Source organism: Chelonia mydas, chromosome 1 (assembly GCF_015237465.2).
Source record: "Chelonia mydas isolate rCheMyd1 chromosome 1, rCheMyd1.pri.v2, whole genome shotgun sequence".
NCBI lineage: Eukaryota > Metazoa > Chordata > Testudines > Cheloniidae > Chelonia > Chelonia mydas.
Window position 1 is genome coordinate 107,052,511 of NC_057849.1, and position 18,322 is coordinate 107,070,832.

General features: G+C 38.4%; 1 protein-coding gene across 4 annotated transcripts in view; it reads right to left on the bottom strand.

Moving 5' to 3' along the window:
- Nucleotides 1–18,322, bottom strand: part of ANKRD10 (ankyrin repeat domain 10) — a 53,304-nt gene that overhangs the window by 23,964 nt on the left and 11,018 nt on the right. For all 4 annotated transcript variants that reach the window (XR_006287414.1, XM_037896953.2, XM_043535563.1 and 1 more), the window contains one exon: nt 14,063–14,154. Coding sequence is in view for 3 of the 4 variants with exons in the window: in XM_037896953.2 (XP_037752881.1) it covers nt 14,063–14,154 (92 nt within the window). In the remaining variant the exon portion in view is untranslated. The remainder of the gene's footprint in view (nt 1–14,062; nt 14,155–18,322) is intronic.

An 18,322-nucleotide genomic window follows, 5' to 3' on the forward strand; every position in this document is an offset into this window, starting at 1 on the left:
ACACCATCCCTGACTTCATGGATCAAACCCTGAAGGGCAAAGAAATTTAAGAATACATGCCAATCTATGGACAACAGGGAAAGGAGTTCTATCAGACTTCAGGTTTCCCCTAATCTACTGTCCCAAATTTTTAGAACACTACAGAACACTCTGAAACCAAATTTTAGACATGGTTCTGACCAAACCCGGATAGGCCTGAACCTTGGGCTCTGACATCTCTTTCAAAAGAGCCCAAAGGCATTGGTTAAAGATTCCTGCTAGTGATGGCAGTGTGATGGGACTGTTGTACTTATAATTTTACAACACAGAATATGGAATCCAATCTGACAAGTGTCTCCAAAGGCTGTAAAGAGGATGAACTAAACTTCTAGAACAAACTACAGAAATATCCAAAGATAATAAGGGGGGACTTTAATCATGTAGACACCTGTTGGAAAAGTAATGCAGCAAAACACAAAATGCCAAATAAATTATTGGAATATACTGGGGCCAACTTCTTGTTTCACAAGCTGAAGTAACCAACCGGGGGACAGCCCTTTAGAATTGATTCAGATTAACAAGAAGGAAATTAGTTACAAATCTGAAGTCGGAAGGCAATTTGGGAAAAAGTGATCATGAAATGACAGCTTTCACAATTCTAAGGAAAGGAAGGAGTGGCAAGAGCAGAATTAGGACAATGGATTTTAAAAAAAGAGCAGACTAAAATTCAGAGAACTGGTAGGTTAGGTCCCATAGGAAAACAATCTAAGGGGAGGGGGGGGAAGCTCAGGAGAGCTAGTGGTTTCTCAGAGACAATATCAGAAGCACAACAGCAAACTATCCTGATGCAAAGAAAAGATAAGAAGAATAGTAAGAAGCCAATATTGCTCCAACCAGGAGCTCTTTAATTACCTGAAAAATGAAAGGAATCCTGCAGAAAGTGGAAACATGGACAAATTTCTAAGGAGGAGTAAAAAATAATAGCAAGCATGTACATGCACAATCAGAAAGGCACAAAAGGAGTTACATCCAGGAACAGACATAAAAATCAGTAAGAGAAGATTCTATAAATACATTAGGAGCAAGTGAGAAACAAAGAAAAGTGTAAGTCCACTACTTGATGGGGAAAAAGAACTAACAACAGATGACATTAAGAAGGCTAAGCTGTTTAATGCTTATTTTGCTTCAGTCTTTGCTAAAAAGATTAATGGTGACCAGACACTCAACACAGTCAATATTAGCAACAAGAGGGAACCAATATAAGTCAAAATAGGACCTTTGAGAGCTCATGGAAGATCGGGGAGTCAGATCTCAGGCTACTGGAAAAGGGCAAACATAGTACCTACCTTTAAAAAAGGTGAATAAAGAGGACCTGATGAATTATAGACCTGTCAGCCTAACTTCAATACCTGGAAAAATATTGGAACAAAATGATTAAACACCAATTTTTAAGCACCTAGGCGATAAAAGGATAAGTAATAGCCAACGTGATTTAGTCAAGAACAAATCATACCAAACCAATCCAATTTGCTTTTGACAAAGCTACTGGCCTAGAGGATGGGGGTGTAGCTATTGATCTGATATCTTGGTTTTAATATGGCTTTTGACACAATCCCACATGAGAGTTTCATAAACCAACTAGAGAAATGTGGTGAAATTACTATAAAGTGGGTACACAACTGGTTGAAAGACCGTACTCAGAGTAGTTATCAATGGTTCGCTGTCAGACTGGGAAAATGTATCCGATGGAGTACAGCAGGGGTCTATCACTATGTGATATCTTCATTAATGATTTGGATAATGGAATGAGGAGTTTGCTTATGAAATCTACAGATGGGAAGGGTTGCAAGCACTTTAGAGGCCAGAATTAGAATTCAGAACAACCTTGACAAACTGGAGAACTGGCCTGAAATCAACAAGATGAAATTCAATAAAGACAAGTACAAAATACTATTTTTAAGGAAGGAAAAACAAACAAAAACAAAAAAATCAAATGCTCAACTACAACGTGGGGGACTAACTGGCTAGATAGTAATACTGCTGAAAAAGATCTGGGGGTTATAATGGATCATAAATTGAATAAGAGTCAACAGTGTGATGCAGTTGCAAAAAAAAAAAAAAAAAGCTAATATTCTGGGGTGTATTAACAGAAGTGTCATATGTAGGACACAGGATGTAACTGTCCCTGTCTACTCAGCTAGAGCACTGTGTTCAGTTGTGGGAATCACACTTTAGGGAAGATGCGGAGAGAGTCCAGAGGCGAGCATCAAAAATGATGAAGGCTAAGAAAACTAGGCATGTTAAGTTTGGACTACAGAAGATTGAGGGGAAACCTGATAACACTCTTCAAATATGTTAAGGACTGTTATAAAGAAAACAGTGACCAATTGTTAACCATGCTCACTGAAGGTGGAAAAAGTAGTAATGAGCTTAATCTGCAGCAAAAGACATTTAGATTAGATACTAGGAAAAACTTTCTAAATACATGGATAGTTAAGCATTGGAACAGGCTTCCAAGGGAGGTTATGGAACCCCTGTCACTGGAGGTTTCTAAGGGACAGTTTAGGTTTACTTGGTCCTGCCCCAGGCCAGGGGGTTGGACTAGATGACCTCTCAAGGTCCTTTCCAATCCTATATTTCTCTGATTCTATGAACTTAGGCTTGTAGACAGGGACATGCTTTCCCTTCAGAGCAATTTGTTACCCAACTGACAAAGTTTTGAGGAGGATGAGAAACAACACAAAATACTTTCCTTAGAAGGGATCCAAACAAAAAGTAACCGGTGGGTGGGGGGAAGAGAGTGGGGGAGGAAGAAGAATAGCGAAGCAGAAAGACTGGGACTAATTTAGCCTTGAAAAACTACTGTAAGTTGGCCAGCCCAATCATAAGTTATATTCCTCAAACTTTTACTGTATTATGTATGATAAAAATTTCTTCATTAAGTTGCCTATCAAAAGGTTTACTTGCTCTAGGCAAGAACTTTCCAAGACTGGCCTAATTATTCACACACCAAAAACAAAACAAATCCACACAACCCTTTTTCTATCCAAGAAATGGAGGACTTCTCTGAAGGAGCTCAGTCCATCTTTAGGAGCAGAATGGAAACTTCACTACAAAGGCAGCTCTAATGACATGAACGTTCTGATTCCTTTTTGGCCCATCTACCCTACTGAGAGACGCATAGAGCTGAACTGGCAAATATGACAAGGAACTTTTAGTTAACTTTAGATGTGCCTCTTTATTAAATCAGAAGGTCAAGTCACTCTGTATTTAAAAAACAGTTATGTCTGGCGTCTATTTAAAAGCAACTCCTTAATTCCTGCAAACAGATGAGCAACATTTAGGTTCTTTCTTGTGGAAATGTTTCAAGTTTGACATTGATTTTCCAGAAGACTTTACTCCAAAATTCTTGGATTAATGTAAAGACAGATATTTCCATTTTGCTCTGGAAAGTAAGGATGAATACAATGGAGAGAGAAATCTCAGAAAGAGGCTATACAAGATGGAGAAACCAAACGAGAAATTTAATTACATGAGAGGTATAGTCTAAACATGAATAAAACTGGATGACTGCAATGTTTGCTTGTTTACATTTTACATTTCTTGAACTATCTGGCAACACAGGAATTTTATACATAAACTGTGCATGTTTTTGAATTTAAATGCTTAAATCCTCTGACTTGAGAAATACATTTATTTGTATACCTTCTCCTGAAGAGTTTCGGATAACATTCAGCAATAGAGTTCTTCCCTTTCACCTGATCATTTTGCTTCATGCAACACGAGGTGTCTTCAGAACTATAACTTCTCTTGGTATGAAAGAGGTTTGTGGTTTTCACTCATGTTTTGAGTTTCCATTTTTTTCCTACAGTAAAAACACTTTACTTTTTGAAGAGCTTCATGCGGCAACTGAATTTACTAAAAAGAAACGTGTGATCAAATTCTTTCCTGCAAGTGACCAGATTTTTGCTGTCTTAGGGAAAAGAGTGAGTTTAATAGTTGTAAGAAGTCTTAAAAGATGTACCTCAAGGAATCTTCCACTTATAATGTCACATCCTTTAGAAAATAGAGCAAGTATTTGCTACAAAAAATAATCCAACTTTTTAATATAAAAAAAATATATATATATATAAAATTCCCTAAAACTACCATTTTAAAGAGTGATTATCACATCACCTATTCTTTGTTAATGCCATGTGACAATCTAGGAAAATAAACCACAGTTTTTGTATATCAATGTAATACTTCTGTTAAAAAATACTGATCTCAATTTACTTATTGTTAGTTTACAAATAAAAATGTAGATATTGTAAATTAGGGTAAGCAAAAGCATGCAAATCTATAGATTCTATATCTGAATTCCTAGATTAGCATTAAAACCAATCACCGCAACAAATACCTCAACAGTATGCCTTGTGTGCAGAAAGGAAGCGATACTGAACATTCAATGCCACAACTGTAAGGTTTTCGGAGAAGCACCTGTGGCAGTTTCAGCAGTTTCTATATGGAATGCTCCCCCTTTCTAGGATTACTTGAAAAAATCAAGTCAATTCGAATTACGTAGCTGTAAAACATTGACATGTGTAGTTTTTACAGTTTCAGAATCTTCTGTTTGATTTAAACGGGCAATGGTGCATAAACAGGAAACTTATATCATAAGGGATCACATATTTGCAGGCAACATTAAGATTAAAAGTTACATTAACATACATAGAGTGCAGTAGCACGTTAGTCATTGTGTTTAAGCCCTCACCATGTGACCACCTTAACAATGAGACACAGAGCCTTTCTGGCTTTTAAACATTACTACTTTCATGCTGAAGCCGATTTAATTGTGAAGTTCTTTGACGAAATTTAAATAGTATGGGCTAAAAACTACTGATCAACTCATGGCTTCAGTTACTTTAAATTTAATATGCTGTATCTCAAATGAATTAGTACTATGCTTACACAAAAGTTAGCAGAGACAAGGATTAAAAAAGGATCAGAACACTAATATGTCCACAGTGAGAAAAATCTTTTCCTACAGACATCAGTATACTAGTCTAAAGTTTCTAAAGCAAAATATTAAAATACTAAACTTAAAATGTTTTAACCCTTTGGTGTCCAAGTACAGAAGTTGCAAAATAATTTTTTAAAATGCATGTTCTTCAGATAGTGATAGTAGAAAAGGAAAAACACTCTTAATTAATGGCAGTTGAGATTTGCTGGAGAAGTTGTCAAATGTTTTGGTGGAAATACATACTGGGCTTCTACACACAGACATGAGAAGTTGGTGCCAAGTTTTCATTTCACATCCTGTGTCATGGTATAATGAAGGTTGAATTTTAATGAAAATTATTTTAAAATTTTTTAAATCATTGGCCAGATTCTCAGTTTCCCCTTACATCTCAACACAGAGTGTGTTAGGAGGAGGAGTGGAGTGCCATTCTACTAAGGCAATTCTCATACATTAATCTATGTCAGAGCCATGGTAGCTTGGGAATCATGGAGCTGTAACATTCAGCAGTAATTGACAGATTTTCCACATATGCTGTATTACACAATAAGTGTTTCCTAAACACTGTTCAAAGACCAGATAAAAGGGACTACAATAGTTTTCAAAGTGGTAATCTGTTCACCTAAGCGCTGCACCATAATGGAAAAGATTTTCTCTGCTAAAAAAGAAAAAGATCACAGAGACTTCCCAGATTGTCAACAGCAATGCTCAACGATGCTTTACAGCATCACCACAGTACTTTGCCAGATTGACCCCAAGGAACATTCACAGGAGAATACTAGAAGTTATAGAGTAAATGAGAAACCCAGGCTCCAACAGAATACCCACTTTTTACAAATGCAACTGATGAAGTACCGCCATTTCTGCTATGTCAAATATATGTACCAAGGTCAAACTGGATGATCTACATTAGCAAGTCAGAAGAGAGTAAATATTATTGCTGCAGCTACTTAGTGACTAGAGACCGATTAGAAATTCAAGTTAAGACTTATTTCTATAATGAAAGTGTGTTAAGGAAGTGTCATCAAAGTAGAAATTGCAAGGGGTGTGTGTTTGTTTGTATCTATCAAAAGGCAAGAAAGTTGTATTTGAAGTCTCAAATCCACTCAGGAAAGACCACCAACCAAATAGTTTTCAAAAATCAAGACAACACACAAACCTGAGAAGCTTAGTAGTAAAAATGCTGCTGCAAAAGAAGTAGAGCTTTTACATGACACAAAAGGACAGGCTGTGCATGGTTTTCAACAACAATCACCTCAACACTGCTCAATATACACAGAGAAGACCAATGGCAAAATATAGACAGACAGTTTAACCAAGAAAATTTCTCACGTCAGAAAGCCTGAATCATGTGGTGTGGGAACCCCCTTGGACAATAACCTGTATGAAAACAAGTTATACTTGAGGGGAGTAGTTAACATAAAAATTGAGGACATGAAGTAGAACAAATGATATGACTGATGTAGGTCATCTTCTTAGAGAAACTTTTCTTAAATGTCAGGTGAAAGTGAAGAAATAGACATACAATGCAAAATTGGACCAATGGCAGTTAATTACAGACCAAATGATAGATCCACTAGTTTCCACTAGCGGTGAAAGATTTTTAGATTCAGAGAGCACTGGAATACCTTCTGCAACAAGATGACTGGATGTGATTATGTACAGTTAATCTGACAAAAGACCTTCTGGGTTCAAAACTGGCAAGGTTTATGAGCAAGATTTAGATGAGCAAGAACTCTCTCATGACAAACTCAAAGAAAACTAAACCAAAAAACCCCCAAGCTCTGCCACACACTACCATACATAAAACAAGACAGAAAAAAACCAAACTTCTAAAATATGAGTATTAACATACTAAAGCAATGGTTCTCAAAACAGCGGCCAGTGACGTACTTCTAGGCAGTTGGCAGATATGCTTTTGTCAGAGATAAAGCATCTGTCAGGCTTTTATGCAAGTCACAGACACAAGCTATAGTGAAGTCACAGACACAAAAAGGTTTTTCAGAGCCTTTTTTCACCAATTAAACTTAAAATTTCTGTGTTTGTGGGACTGCTTCATTTTTTTCTTTGCCAGTTGTTTCTTTGGAGTAAGTTCAGTCATTATCAGATCTGTTGAGAAAGCCAAAATTAGAACTGCAGACAAAAATATGACAAAACCAAACCTGGCAAAAACTACCTGTAGAGATTAAAGCAACAGAGGCTGCAGTGAAATATGGTACGAGTTTAAAATCATACACTCAGGCAGAGGGTATCAGCAGAACAAATACAGCAAATTCTACCCCTTCTCTTATTGTCACAGGCCTACGAACAGCTAGTCAGAACCTGATTTTTGTGGCCAACTGTGTATTTCCCCACCACAGCAGCTGCTAAAATAACATCCTAATGAACATTTCCAAATCACTATTCTCTTGGTCATCCTGAGGTCTCTCCACTGGATTTTAGAAATTAGCACTTTCTGTTGTAACTAACTATCAACTTATTTTACAGAAAAGTTTCCCTACATCTGGATTAGTCTATCTGAAGAAGAACTGCATGCTGAGAACAAGCCCAATATGCTCCATATTGGAGTCCATTTCCACAACAAGGAATCCTAAAAACACTCCAAGAAGCCAGAGCCATGATCAACAACATCCTTTGAAGACAAAAACCTATTATCTGTACTTTCAAGTAATCAATTGAGCAAATACTTAAACCTCACTTGAGGAAAAAAAAAAATGTAGCAAATTACCACACAGCAGCATCTAAACTCCCTTTTCTAAGCAAAAGAATCAAGAAGTTTATGAGAAACCAGTTAACAATTCAATTAGGCTTATGCCAATATACTATATCCTTTCCAGTGGAGTTCCAGGCAGGGGCATGGAAAAAGATTTCTGTTGTTGCTTGGATGGAGGACTTCCTTTCCTCTATGGCAGGGGTTCTCAAACTTCATTGCACCATAACACCTTTCTGACAAAAATTACTATACGATCCAAGGAAGTGGGGCGGGTGGTGGGGAATCAAAACCGAAGCCCAAGGGTTTCAGCCCCAGGACGGGGGCCTGTAACCTGAGCCTAGCCACCCAAGACTGAAGCCCTCGGGCTTGGGCTTTGGCCCCTGGCGGTGGGACTTGGCCCCCGGCAAGTCTAACTCCAGCCCTGGCGACCCCATTAAAATGGGGTTGGGACCCACTTTGGGGGCCTGACTCAGTTTGAGAACCACTGCTCTATGGACTTTAAGCATGCTCTCTCAAATGGCAGCATCTCTCATTTGTATCTGATAATACTGATAACTATGGCTGTCCCGCCTCATATTTAAGAGCATGCCGCTACTAGAAAAGACACCCAATTCTTATCTTAATAGAATCTGAAGGCAAGTTTTCTCCTGGACTTTTTGCTATTACTGAATACCCAAATAACTACAGCTGTGAAAAAAGGTCCTCTGTCACTTTTGGCTGGCAAGGAGGCTAAGCCCAATCACATTCAGTTTCTGACTTGACTACAGCTATCCATGTGTGTGACTCTCCAGCCTAATGGACTGTGATGTAAGGAAGCTTCCAAGCTTAAAGCACCCATTACTCCAAAATGAAACAGCCCCCACTTACCAAAAGAGGCCTCCAAGAGCACACTAACCTGGTGGTCTGGTCTCTCTACTGAATACAGAGTCAGGCTTAAGGTTTTGGTATTTTCAAAAACCTCTTTGAAATTGACCCTAACAAGATGTGTGTAACAAAACAGTTTAATTTCAATTGCATCTTCTTGATAATGTCCTAAATTACTTTAAGTAACCCAGAGGTATAGATGCCACAGGGAAGGTGAAGAATTGAATTTGGAAAGGAGGTACCTACAAGATGGTCTAAAGTTTGCAAAGGTCTATGTAGTGGTTTACCATAAATATGAAACACTGTGCTAAGAAGCATTTAAATGACAGTAAGATGGAAAATAAGCAATAAGAATTAGAAGTATTTGGGCATAACAAAATTACTAGGATAATTCTTCTATACTGAGTGCCAGTATTGCCAGGTATACTCTACTGGAGAAGAAGTGGTGCAAGAGAAGCATTTCACATCAAGAATACTTAATGACAGCAAGCTCCCATTCAACAATGAACGCATAGTAGTTAAATTATTTGGGTAATGAAAAAAAATGTTAAAAAATGCAGCTGTGGGCACATGCTACGGAACTCCAGGAGTCTAAGAGACCAAGAATAAACAACTTCACATACTTGAAACCTTATATACGTAATAGAAGCATTAATTATGTTATAACAAAGGGCCTACACGCCTGTAAAATATTTAGTTTAGACAGACAAGGCCATAGGCCTAAAGAAACACCTGATATAAGCAAGTAATATTTATATCTAGTAACTGACCCCAGATCAGAAGTTGTCATAAGATAGAATGCTGCATCAAACATGTGTATCACATTGCAATATATAATTCCTAAATATCAGCAATGTACAAGTTAAAACTGGTTAGTGTGTTTTTGGAATTTTGCAGACAAAGGGTGTCAACAACATGCTCGCCACAAGTTATTATGGTGACTATTAATGAGGGGAAATGAACAAGTTAGCCTATTATAAAACGGGACACCTTAGAAGAAGGGCGTGGAAGTTCAAATAAGGAAAAGGAACTAAAGCACAGCGGGCATCAGCATAACACACTAAGAAAGATAATGACTGACACTTTGGGTTTCTCTGCAAAGGATGGAGTGAGTATATGAATGCTTTGATGCCAGAAGTCTTGACCATTCTGAATTATCACAAACACTCCAACCCAGTAAAGTAGGTAGAGATCTTGCTAACTGTATTGATAAAAATATTACAAAGTCAAAAGGCCCTTCCTAAGTGTAAGTAAGTATTTTTCCTGTACACATCAGGGCTCTCGTCATATTGAGAACTCTTTTCAAGCTCAAGCCTGGGCCCTGGCAAACCACAGAATGCTAACTGGGAATTAATACATAATCAATAGATCAGGCAACAGTTCTGGTGAGAAAGTAGCTGAAATCTTTGTGTCAGCTAGAGCTGAATGCATAAAGTATCATCGTGATGTAGGTCATTCACCCAACAGAAGCAGATGTACTACTGATTTCAGTTTCAAATGCCACTGGTCTCATTTTGACTTTGGCCATTGACATGTCTATCTCAGTACTTCGATATCTTCCCTTGGAGACCAAATTAAGTTATCACAACCAGGAAGGAAAACACTTTTTCCTCTGTAACTTTTCTCTAATGGCCATAGACAATGGTACTGGTGCATCACTACCAGGCTTTGACAGCTTGGCAGCATGACAAACTATTTTTCTACAATATTTTACAGAACTCTTCCTCAAACAAATGAAGCTTTCACTTGTATTTCGGTATTCAAGAACCCTGAACAATATATCTGAATATTTCAAGAACATAGTATGGAAAGAACATGTGGAATTTCTTCCTTTTTATCAATTTAAGCAAAACAACTGCCCATAGCAAGATTTAGCGTGTTCATCTGAATGAACACATATCAAACTACCCCATGATCTCAAGTCAAGAGTTCTCTAGCCACCATAGCAGGATTCAGATGAATCAACAATTGGCCATTGGCGGGCGGGTCTCTTCCATCAATCCAACTCAAGACTGAGTCATTGAAGTAGTACAGCGTGGCTGCTCAAATGGCAGTTGCAGAAGCCTGAACTGTTCATACAAACAGGAAAAAGAATGATGTGATCAGAAATGTGTGATATGATGCACAGATGCAAAGTGCCAGAAACCGTTTTAAATGATTACGGTCATTAATAACAGCAGATTTACTGATGTGTATTTCTTTCCCATTTATCCAACGATGTGTGTTCAGCATTTATATTTGGGTATCTTTTTTAAATGAGTGAAATGTTATAAAAGTGTATTTTTAGAAGTTATAAAATAATTTGGGTCTGGAAAAAGATATATTAAAAGGTCAAAAGAAAACCTGGCACCAAGAAGTCTTTTCTTTGTAGAGTTTTGTGAATACTTGTTTCATCATTATTTTTAATGTGCACAATTTTGACAAATATATAAATTGTGCTATTATGCCATTTTAATAAAAATCCAGCAATTATGGATTACTTTAAAAGGCATTATCCATATTAATAAGTCAGTTACACCAGCAAACCTTTTCACTCATATGAGGACATTGTGACCACCTGCTTCCCCCTCTTCAAGAATCCATGAAAACCATAGTTAGAAGCAATCATTTCTATGGATATAGGACATCCTGTGCACAGAGTACGATTCAGCTAATATGAGAAGGCAAATACCACCAAAAAAAGTCAAACTATTTTCAATGGGGTACATTTAATATTGTTTTACAATTAAAAATTTACACAGGAATGGAGACCCATATTTTCTTTCATCAATTAGGGAAATAATACAAATCTTAGTCCAGTTTAGACTGCAACATATTGTATTTATTTTACAGGAGTGGTGAACTACCAAACTGGAAATAAAGTAAACTTGAAGAACTTCAAGAAAGTAAATTTATTCAAACTAAAGTTATCATCATCTGTCCAACAAGGATAAAATTAAATACGGTCAATATTAGTTAATTTCCAATTTAACTTAATGAGTAATAAGAATACTGTAAAAACTTATCAAACATTGTGGTAGCCCAAGTTAGCTTTTGTACTCAGTTTTAAAAGAGCACTATTTCAATTATCAGGCTTTAATAAGAGATACCCTGATGAAAATATTATACTACTACTAGTAGTAAGTCCATAGTGAAACAATGGAGTCTTAGTATCCTTGTGTTACTTCCCATACAACACAAGTAAATGATGTGAAATTCAGCATACATTGTATACCTGTTTACATCAGGTGTCTTTATATTTGCCTATCTGCAGTCATAGTTGTATTCTCTGCATCTTCATGCAACTACAGTTTTTAGTAACAAAAACACTGTATAAAGAAATAAACAAGAATTTATTTATAGAAAACAGAATAAGAAGTGCAAATTACTATGAACCAAGGGCCAAGTTCACCACCAGCACCTGTGGGCACAGTTAACTAAAATCAGAGACATTATAATTGCTTTACATCATCAGTGTATTTGATTCAATGTGTATAATTCTGTATTTAAAAATAAAACTTCTTTTGATTCCATATAGTCAATCATTTCATTTACTATATCCACGGTTGAATTAATTAGTATAGCTAGTGGGAAGAGTCCATTTTTTTTCTTTAAGACAGACTAGATAAGAATAAAAATTTAATACTTAAGGTACTCTACATTTTATTACATAATCAACAAGACTTAACTGTGGGTCCAGATTCAAACCTGGATGCTTAAAAATCAATACCCTTTTCAGATGTTTAAATATGGATGGGGCTTAATTTTAGGCATTTAAATTTGAAAAACTACAGGTGAAATCCTGGCCCCACTGAAGTTAATGGCAAAACTCTCATTGAGTTCACTGGGTCCAGGATTTTACTCCATATGAAACTGATGAATCAAATTAAGGTATTGATCCTGCAAACTGATCTACAAACAGAGACATGTGGGCTTACACAGAGTCCTAGTGCATTCAGTTAGGGTCCATGCAGACTAACAGTCCACAGAAGCAAATCAGATTGAAAAAACTGAAGCCTTAGACAATAATCCCCTCAGGGCAGGGCCTGTTACTTTACTTGTCTATAAAGCCCCATGGAACACTGAAGGCACTGTATAAATATTGAAATACCAAATAGACAAAATTGGTAATCTATTACATAAAATTGTCATAAATCTGCACTATTTCTGTTGCACTTTAGATTACATTAGAAAGACCAACAATAGTTTTGGCCAAAGTTAGATACCCTCTACAAAAGTTTATAACAATATTTTGCCTACAAAGCACAATGACATGTCAATATCAGGAAAGATTAATGCAATGATTTAAATTTAGAGCAGTCTTTCTTAATTGTACTGCTTGCATAAGGAAAACCCTATTAGTGCTAACCACTAATTTATTTTAGTTCTAGAATCTTATTTATTTCAAGTACTTTATTATAAAGTTCTATACCACTTAACATTATCCTTTCAGCCAATTTCAAAATCAACTGGTCACATACTAATTGATGATGATAATTAAGGTTTCCTCAATTCCACAGTAAATTTTAATTCCAGTTTGCCTCAAGCATTCACTTTCAGATGTATTCAGTTCAAAACGGGGATTTATAAAGTTAAATTTGATTTCAAGTAACATGTCAAGATTCTACTCAGAGTTTGCATAACAATTTTTAATTGAACACCATTATACTAGCAAGATAGTTGTGTTTAATATTATTAACCTGTAAATTATGCTTTCTGGACACTATATAGTACTGTAACAAAAAACTAATTAAGGCAGATTTTATTGATGCAGCATTACAAAAAACAGTAAAATGGAAACCAAAGGGTTAAACAAGAAATTAACTCAGATTCTTATTTCACTTATAACTCAGAGATTCACATTGCAGGTTAAAATACAAAACACACTAATTATCATTAAATATTAAAGCTAGTTCTAATTATAAACAAAGTGCTAAAGTATTTACAGTATTATAAGCCGTAGAGCTTATACTCAACATGTCTAGGTGAAAACTGCATCCATTTTGTCCATGCTGTAAGTTGCAAAAGTTTGTGAAATTTTCTGAATGTTTTTGCAGTATATAAACCTTTAAAGAAAAAAGTTAACAGTGCAAATACACAATATATACTAACAAAAATTATTACACTAATAGCTAAGTGAAAGTTTTTTTGGCAAATAACTCTGCTCTAGCTCTTTTGTAAATTTATTCATTAATATGATGTATAAAGTGTTGTAATAGATAACTACATAACAGACAAGATGTAAAATTTTGGGGCATTTTACAGAGGTGTGATAAATATGGTTTTAATAACTTAAATATACACTCCGTTTCATATATTGCACTGATTGATATCACTACAAGTGCAATATTTTTTATTACAAGACATGTTAAAAACCTTAAGTTTTACAATAAATGGACATGTCTAACTGAAATTTTCTTAATAAGATCTTTGCTGTTCTGATTTTTTTCAGTTTTATTAGTATCTATGTTTGCTATCCTATGTTAGTTAGTTAGACACACAACAACCAAGCAAAAAACCTCACTTACTCTATTTGAGCTCCATGAGCTACAAGGGCACTTAAGGAATCCATACTACCAGAACGTGCTGCTTTATGAATAGGGGTTTCACCAACATAATCCTGCAAAGACAGAGCACATTTTGTCAGGTATAACTGCTCCAAAATAAATAAATAAAATAAAAATTACATTATTTCTAAACATTCAGTGGCTTTTTCCTGACATGAATTAAAGAAATGGATTAGTAAAGATAGCCAGTATCCATTTGTGAATGTGACCACTACTTTAATAGTATTGTAAAGGTTTTTCTGGGTTTCTCTATTTTGGATGCCTCATATGGAAACTAATATCATGTGATTATGGAATGATCCTTCTTTGAGGCTATCATCATCCATTAGTATTACAGTAGTGCTCAGAGATACAAATCAGGATTGGAGCCCCTTTGTAATTGTTGCTATATAAACAGCCCAGCAAAAATACAAATTCTCTTTCATGCAATTCTCCCTCCTCTCCCTGCCCAAAAAGCCTTTACAGGTTTGACAGGCAATCTACAGCAGGGGTGTCAGTTTCATTTGTAGGAGAGAGCTGAATTCTGTGTGTGATTATGATCCATGGGCTCACTATGAATTCAGAACTACATGCTTCCCACAATGTGCCACGGATCTCCCACTGACATCAGTAAATGTACCCAGAGATCATGAGGAGAATGTGTGCTTGAAGTAAATGTTCGGTTGGTTTTTCAGGGCTGTACTGTTGCAGTCATCGCTCAGTGAGAAAACATGCTTCCCTTAAAGCCACCACTATTCCTGCCCTGTGTTTCTTTTCCCCTTCCCAATCTTTGCAAGTCTCTTATTCTCTCTGCATGTCCTGCACCGCAGCAACTCCCAATTCCTACCCCAGGTGCTTCACTCCTACCCACCATTCTATCTGTTAAGATGATAAATGTCAGAATTAACTATTTAACTGATAAGGATCATCACTGGGTTTTAGAATTGATGATCCAATGCAATTAATAAAGGATACGGGGGTTCACAGCTCTTAGTCATTGATTCAGGGTATCTGCAGAATAAGACAAACATCACTGCATCGGTTACATTCTGTTCACGTTTGGAACCTTATCTCTGCAGCTGTGAGAACTAGATTTTTTAAAAAATGAAAACCAAGATTCTGCACATTCTGGTTATGCCTTGTGGGCCACACAAAGACAGCTTGCAGGTTAGTTCCGGATTGTGGGATGTATGTTTTATATCCCTGATTTAGGGTCTGTCAATAGTTTGTTTCATGGTAAGGATAATTTTACAAGGGTCACATACGTGCTCAGCTGACATTAAGCATGGTTTGTTTTAATTCCATTCTCCATTTTAAGTAAATCTTTTTGTTAAGGTTACTGTTATATGCATAGTGTCTCACCGACCTTTTCAAAGAGAAGACAATCCTATAACTTCTAAAAGAAGAGGTGTTGAAGGACAAAGTTTCTCTGGAACCTCCATCCCCCTCAGTCTTGGGCAAGGGCACAGACAAAGATGTCCTATCTCCGTGAGTTGTGTCCCCATCAGACAGAGACAGGAGGAGTGGCCAAAAGATCAAGGAGAAAACAAGAGCTGATAGAGGTATTGGTCAGAAAAGGATTTCAGCTTATGTTTTCAGCTTGCCGCTTTGCATCATTTTCACAACCAATGAAATAAAATATATGTTACTGATTAGAAAAGCAGGAAAACTGGTCAGTTACACCGATAAAAACTCTGTTCTATCTGCTACACAGCAATTGTCCCAGACAATGCAGAAAAACAGACAAGACACCAAGAATGTGGTTGAGCTAGGCTACTATCCAGCAATAACTTGTCCAGTGCAGGCCACCAACCCTAGTGTAATCCGTTCCACACCCACTGGAGGGCTATCATCAGCCTCCAACATCATTAACCAGCACTGGTGCCGAGAGCCCATTGCCCTCTCTCATCTGAGGGTCAAGGGAGTAGGGAAAAGGGGGCCTCATTGTACTGATCATTAGGAGCTCCTATCTCATTTCCCATCTTCTTTAGGAGACGCCTTCTCCTAATCTGCTTCCAATTCTGATTTATCAGGAAACCAGACATGCCCCCCCACTGCATGCTTACCTGCAGTAAGCACCTGACAACTTGGAACAAAAATGAATTTTACAACATAACCAACCCACCAGCTCCCTGGGCTGCTGAGAGGAAGGCAAAAAACTCCACACTGACCTGCTCAGGCAAATCTGGCAGAAATGAAAAGGAAGGAATTTTCTCTAAGACATAACTAACATGACTTCCACAGCAAATCCCAAGAGACCTGGTCCAACTCTCATCCCAAGAAGTGGAGGTGGGGAGCTTTTCTTCCACTGCAGAATAGCACCCAGGGCTGGTAAGAAGCTTATAAACCAGGAGTTCTCAAACCAGGGGTCGGGACCCCTCAGGGGGTCGTGAGGTTATTACATGGGGGGGGGGGGGGGTGTCACGAGCTGTCAGCCTCCAGCTCAAATCTCGCTTCGCCTCCAGCATTTATGGTAGTGTTAAATAAATTAAAAACACTTTTTTAAATAAGGGGGGATTGCACTCAGAGGCTTGCTGTGTGAAAGGGGTCACCAGTACAAAAGTTTGAGAACTGCTGTTATAAACCCTTAAGTGCACAGGAGCCAATAGGCTTTGCTACTGCCTTATGACCTACCATTCAGCCCAGAGTCCCCTTATAGACCATGAGAGGGCTGAATGTCTTATTAAGAGGAGTAGACAGAGGTGTGCTCCTTAGATGGCTCAAGGAGTTTTTTCCCCTGCTGTCCCAGAAAAAATCCCTCCAACACCCGTGAGACCATGGGGTGGGGTGGTAATGCCGCTCTAATTACAGACATTTAGTGGATTAAGGGAACTACAGAAAATATGATCATTTTGCTTATTTACAGCATTTGTTTAATAGGAAATCCTGTACTTAAGGTGGCAAAATTTAAATTATAACTACTATTCACTTGCTATACCTCTACCCCGATATAACATGGTCCTCGGGAGACAAAAAATCTCAAAGTGTTATAGGTGAGACCGCATAATATCGAACTTGCTCTGCCCCCCCGTTCCTTGTTCCCTGACCGCCCCCTCCAGAGACCCCTGTCCCTAATCACCCACAGGCCCCACCTCCTACCCAACCCCCCTGCTCCCTGTCACCCAACTGCTCTGACCCCTATCCACATGCCCCGCCCCGACAGGCACTCATCGGCAGCAGCAGGAAGCAGAGCAACGTGGACCCAGCCCGCTCCATTCCACCAGCTCCCAGCCGTGGCACTCCGCTTCCCACTGCAGGTGAGTATGGGGGTGGGGGGGAGCTTCCGCTTCCCACCGCCAGTGAGTGCAGGGAGGTTGGGGAAAGGACGCCCCCCATACTCACCAGCGGCGGAAAGCAGAGCGACGCGACCCTAGCCGCCTCCGCTTTCCTTGCCCCGGCCCCAGTCGTGTCGCTCAGGGGGGTTGGGGAAAGGTCCTGCACTCACCTGCTGCGGGAAGCGGAGCACCACAGCTGGGAGCTGGCGGAGTGGAGCGGGCTGGGGCCAGGCTGCTCCGCTTCCGCCACTGCCGGTGAATGTGGGGGGGGATCCCTTCCTCCAAGCCCCCTCCCCTGAGCAACAGGGCTGGGGCAGCGAAGCGGGCTGCTCCCGGCCCCCCGCTAATTCCCCGGGCCACTCTGGGACTGCGGGGCCCTCAAAAGTGCCGCCCCCCCCGCTCCTGCCTCCCAGACCCTGTGCGGGGGAGGGGAGGAAGAGCCCCTGACTGCCCCCGAGACCCTCTGCCCCTTATCCAACCCCTCAGCCCCGGCCTGCTTAACACGCTGCTCAGAGCAGCGTGTCAGAGCTTTTACCTCGTTGTATGCGAACCCACGTTATATCAGGTCGCATTATATCAGGGTAGAGGTGTACTTTTGAAACACTCTTCCAGAGCGATGAAATTATTTACAATTATTTTTAACTAGAAGATGATTGGTTTGTTTTGTTAGATTATGAGGAAAAAACTCAAGCATGTTGATATTTACATCAGACTGGAAAACACAACCCACTTACCACTGAAAAAAGTTATTCCCCATTCCTGAATTTGAAAAAAAAAAAAAAAAAAAACCTGAATTTTGAAAACTAGCAAGTAAATTTTATTCTTTCGGAAGGACATCTGAGATCAAATTTATGGGAAAATTAATGAATTCTCCCTACCTCCAAAATTACTCTTTTTATTAGGTACAATACTCTGGATAGATTACCAGATAGAATGGGTCAACAGGAAGAACCAATCTCTCTTTTCC